We start from the raw sequence: 4,429 nt of genomic DNA, 5'->3' as shown, positions 1-4,429 counted from the left end.
CCCTGTTCTAAGGCCCCTCCCAGCTCTGACCTTCCCTGTTCTAAGGGTCCTTCCAACTCAGATGTTCTATGTTCCATTATTTTTGTTCTAGCCGGAGGCCAAGGCCTGTTTTTGCATTTGGGGTTAGACTTGCACCAAAGTTAGGCTCAGGGTGAGTTGGCTGAGCAAGGTCAAGGCCAGGAGGAGCTTGCCCTTTGGCCTGAGGCTTGGGGGGGGCTCCCTGCCTGCTGCAGGGAAGGGCTGAGGCTGTGAGAGCTTGAGGGCAAAGCTGTCAAACATTTTGAGGGCCGGTGAATCACAGGCATGGCGTTGTTGATACACCCCAATCCCCAGAGCCCCATCCCACCGCCCGCTCCTTGCTGCTCACAGCGGAAAACATGTCTCACCCGAAACCTGCCGGTGGGACTGAGTGCGGAGGCCCTCAAGGCCCCAGGGGAGGACCACTGCCTTCTCTGCTCAGCTTCCCTTCGGATGCCTCTCCATCAGAGAGGCCATAGCCAAGCCATTCCCTGCACCTGGCCTTCCCATCTCTGGCTGGAAGGCTAGACAGAACCAGCTTCTCCTGCTGAGAGGCCAGGAACCCAGAAGAGAAGTCATTCGAGCAGGGTCCTGGCCCCTCTTAGGCCACTGAGATGCCTTTGTGACATTTCGTCTTCTCCCTGCCCCTCAGTTTCCCCATCTCTAGAGGTGTTGGACTAAATGACTGCAAAGTCCCCTCCCAGCTCTGACAGCGTTCTATCATTGAGGAAGAGCTGGGCGCCCCGGTTTCCATACAGGGTAGGATGGCAGGGTATTGAAATGGACCTGGTCCTCAAGAGGTGGGGTGGTAGTAGTGGGCACCTCCTCATGGTATGTGACAACGCCTCCCTTTCCCTTTTCTCTCCGCAGAAATAAGAATGTCTAAGCCCCTGGAGCCGGAGAAGCCAGGTTTGGACTCTCAGTCAGAGCACACAGGTAGGAAGGGTTTGTTGGGACAACAAGGGAAGGAGGGGGAGCCCCAGGTGGGAGTAGGGCAGGGAGGGTCCTAGCTCTTCCTTCCTTCTCCTTGCAGATACAGAAACCAATGGACCAGATGCAAACCATCAGGTAAGGAAGGGGAGCTAGCTGGGAGGGAGCAGGCCTGCAGAGGAGCTAGATCCTAGACTTACCCCCCCTTCCTCCCTTCTCTCTCCTTTCAGAACCCCCAAAATAAGGCCTCTTCATTTTCCTTGTCCCCAACGGGTCCCAGCACCAAGGTGAGAGGGGAACTTGCAATATCTGGAGAATGGTATGGAAAAGTACCTGGGGGAGGTGGGGTCTGGAGGGAGCAAGGGAGGCCTGGGCTAGAGGTCAGCTTGTCCTGAAACCCCCAGAGGGAGCCACTCAGCTTTGGAGCATCAGCAAAGCAGTTTTTCCTTCCCACCCGCCTGCCCCAAACCTATGACTCATCCCATCTCCTTCCCCTTCCCCTGGGGTTGGGGGGGGGGGTTGACTGGGGAAATCCCCCCTGGGGCCCCAGGGCATAAACAACAGGAAACTGAGGGCCCAGCCCCCATCCCTACTTCCCTGCCTGGCCCTGGCTTCGCCCCGACTCTCAGCACCTCCAGACCTCCCTTCACCCCAACACACTCAAAGGAGAGGCTAGGGGAGGACTGTAGGGAGAGTGGAAAGGGCCTGAGGAGGAGAGGAGAGAGTAGGGAAGCAGAGAATTGACGAACCAAGTAGATATGAGAGGCGATGGAGAGAGAACAGAGAGGAGATGGAGAGATGGGTGCATGAAACTTCTGGGAACATTCTTGTCTGGCTAAGGGCCTGGCTTGGGCCTGCACACTGAAAGTCCCTGAGAGGAGAGAGGGGTATTTTTTTTTTTGTGTGTGTCCCCACGCCTAGGGTTTGGGTTTTTTTTTCTTTCCAAATTGGATTGTGGAGATGGGGAGAGATGTGGAAGAGAAAGGAAGAAAAAGAAGGACTAGAGAAAAGGAAAACATGAGTAGAGGAGAGGGGCAAAGAACAGCAGCTCCAGAGTCTCTGGACCCCCTACTATCGGTGTGAGCCGGGGTGAATCACTGCCCGGGCCCGGTTCTGAGTTTCCTCATCTGTCCAGTGATGGATCTAGAATCCCGTGAAAGGGAGAAGAGAAAGGAAGGAGAAGGCCAGGAAGAGGTGATAGGGATAGGAGAGGAGATGGAGGAGACAGGGAGGGATGGGGAGAATGGAAGACAGATTGAGAGTTAGGGGATCTGCCATTTAGAGCTGAAAAGGCCCTCAGAAAAGGGCCATCACAATTGTCCCACTGACTCATTTTGCAGATGAGGATATGGGAGATTAAGTAACTCAGTACACACTAGAGGCAGATTTGAACCCAGGACTTCTTACTCAGAGATGATGCTCTGTCTGATGGACCTCGAAAGGGCGAGAGGACGGGGCTGGAGAGGAAAGGCAACCGTGGGAGGAGGGGGGAGAAAAGAGGCTTGTAATAAGGAAATCTCGAGATAAGTTTCAGTGGAGAGGCTGGGGTTGCACCGTGAAGGCTGGAAGCTGAGGGCCATGGAGGAGGAGGCAGAGCCAGGCCAGTGGCCACCTGCAGAGCTGGCCAGGGGGCTGTCCTAGCTGCTGCTCCTGCTGTGTGGTCCTATGGAAACCACCTGATTTCTCTGAGCCGGGTCTAAAATCGCTGCATTTTTGTTACAAAGGGGAGAAGAAGAGGGCGTCTAGGTTTCTTCACCATGATTGGTTCCCTTTTCAGGACCCCAAACTTGCCTCTCTCCCCATGCAGATCAAGGCTGAAGACTCCAGCAGTGACCCGGCCCCAGTGGCCCCCCCACCCCCGCCCCCATCCCAGCCCCACCTACCCCAGGCCCAGCTCATGTTGGCTGGCGGGCAGCTGGCTGGGGTAAGTGACCCAGGATGGGCTCCCGGGGGACCTTTGGGCTAAGGGGCCCAGCTCTCCACAGCACCGGATGAGGGGAAACTGAGCCAAAGCTATTCCACATATGTTGTAGGGAAAGGCCCTAGACCCTCTGTTTCTTCCCAAGGGGGCCCTGCGGATGAAGCCCTGTTGAGTCCTGCCCTAACAGGACCAGAGGGAGCCCTCTTGTCCCACCTTGCCAAGCCCTCACCCCGACCTCAGCTGAAGCTGCTTTTGCTCTGCTCTGAGCAGCCACAGTCCAGAACCACCTGGGTGGCCCCTTCTCTTTCTCCCACTGCCCCCAGGCGCAGGAAACAGCTCCAGGGAGACTTGGCTCCCAGGTACAGCCGCGGGCACTGGTCCCCAGCCCACCTGAGTTTGTTTCTTTTCTCTGATGCTAACCCCACCCGGCTCTTTTCGGCTTGGCTGCCTGGTCCCCAGCTCTGTCACTAACCCGCTGCTCGTCTCTCCCTCACCCCCATATCACTCTTTCCTAACCCCGTCTCGTCTGGTGACCCCCATCATCTCACACCTTGGTCCCCCCCTCCGCCTCCTCCTCACCTTGTCTCCTCCCCTGACCCCCATCATCTCACTCCTTGACCCCGCCTGGCCGCCACCCCTCACCCCAGCTGACGGCCCTGATGCCCACCCAGCAGCAGCTCCTCCTGCAGCAGGCTCAGGCCCAGCTCCTGGCCGCCGCGGTCCAGCAGTCCAACGCCGCTGCCGCCGCTAATGCAGCCGCCGCCGCCTCCGGGCAGCCCCCTGCCCCCGCTGGGGGGGGGCGACCTGCCGCCGCAGCCACCCGCAAGCCAGCCCCCGGCGACCCCCCAGCTCACCCTGTCCCAGCCCATCCAGCTCACCGCCCAGGTAAGGCGAGGCACACCTACAGCCTGGACGGGGCGAGCCAAGCGCCGGAAGCAGCCAGCACGGGCCGGGAGGGGACGTGGGCGCTCCAGCGCACCCCTTCCCTTCCGCGGCCCGTGGGATGCCTCCGGGTCAGCTCCTCTTGCACCCCGAGCTTTCTCCTTCGCTGCCTCGAGCACATCTGGCTATGCTAATCTCCCAGAACTGTGCCTGATAGAACCTGGGCCGGTCTAGTCACAGCCTGGAGCAGAAGGTGCCTCGGGCATCATCCAGGGCCATCTCCCCCCGCACCCCTCCAACCCGCCCGAAGCAGGTAGTTCCCTAGGAGGGGCACCAGCTGCCACCTGGTCACCTCCAGGAACGGGGAGCTAACTCCCTCCCCGGGGCATAGCTGCCAGACTCAGAAAGTCCGTCCTTCCCTTGAGCTGGAACCCGGCTCTTGATAATTTCCACTTTAGCCCAATAGTCTTCCGTCTGGGATCAGGCATAATCCAGGATGGCCCTTCTGAGCTTTGCAGATATGATAATGGTGTGGGGGGTGGTGACAGAGCCTCTCTAAGTTAAATATCTGCAATTCACAGACCCAGAATGCCAGAGCTAGGAGTAGTCTCTGAGAACCTAGAACATAAACTGGCAGATCTGGGAGGGGCCTCAGAACAGGGAATGTCAGGGCTGGGA

At 58.4% G+C, this 4,429-nt stretch overlaps 1 protein-coding gene across 5 annotated transcripts in view; it reads left to right on the top strand.

Annotated features, from left to right (window-relative positions):
- POU2F2 (POU class 2 homeobox 2) overlaps positions 1 to 4,429 on the top strand; it is a 26,596-nt gene that overhangs the window by 12,709 nt on the left and 9,458 nt on the right. For 2 of the 5 annotated variants that reach the window (XM_027858215.1, XM_027858219.1), the window contains exons 2-5: positions 889 to 954; positions 1,052 to 1,086; positions 1,179 to 1,235; positions 2,726 to 2,872. In XM_027858215.1, coding sequence (XP_027714016.1) covers positions 889 to 954; positions 1,052 to 1,086; positions 1,179 to 1,235; positions 2,726 to 2,872 — 305 coding nt within the window. Of the gene's footprint in view, positions 1 to 373; positions 778 to 888; positions 955 to 1,051; positions 1,087 to 1,178; positions 1,236 to 2,725; positions 2,873 to 4,429 lie in introns of those variants that run through there. The other 3 variants (XM_027858217.1, XM_027858220.1, XM_027858218.1) reach the window with 2 other exon arrangements.

Source organism: Vombatus ursinus, unplaced genomic scaffold (assembly GCF_900497805.2).
Source record: "Vombatus ursinus unplaced genomic scaffold, bare-nosed wombat genome assembly UNPS02012758.1, whole genome shotgun sequence".
Lineage (NCBI taxonomy): Eukaryota > Metazoa > Chordata > Mammalia > Diprotodontia > Vombatidae > Vombatus > Vombatus ursinus.
Note: the sequence above shows the minus strand (reverse complement) of the source record. Positions and strands in the feature narration are given on the sequence as shown.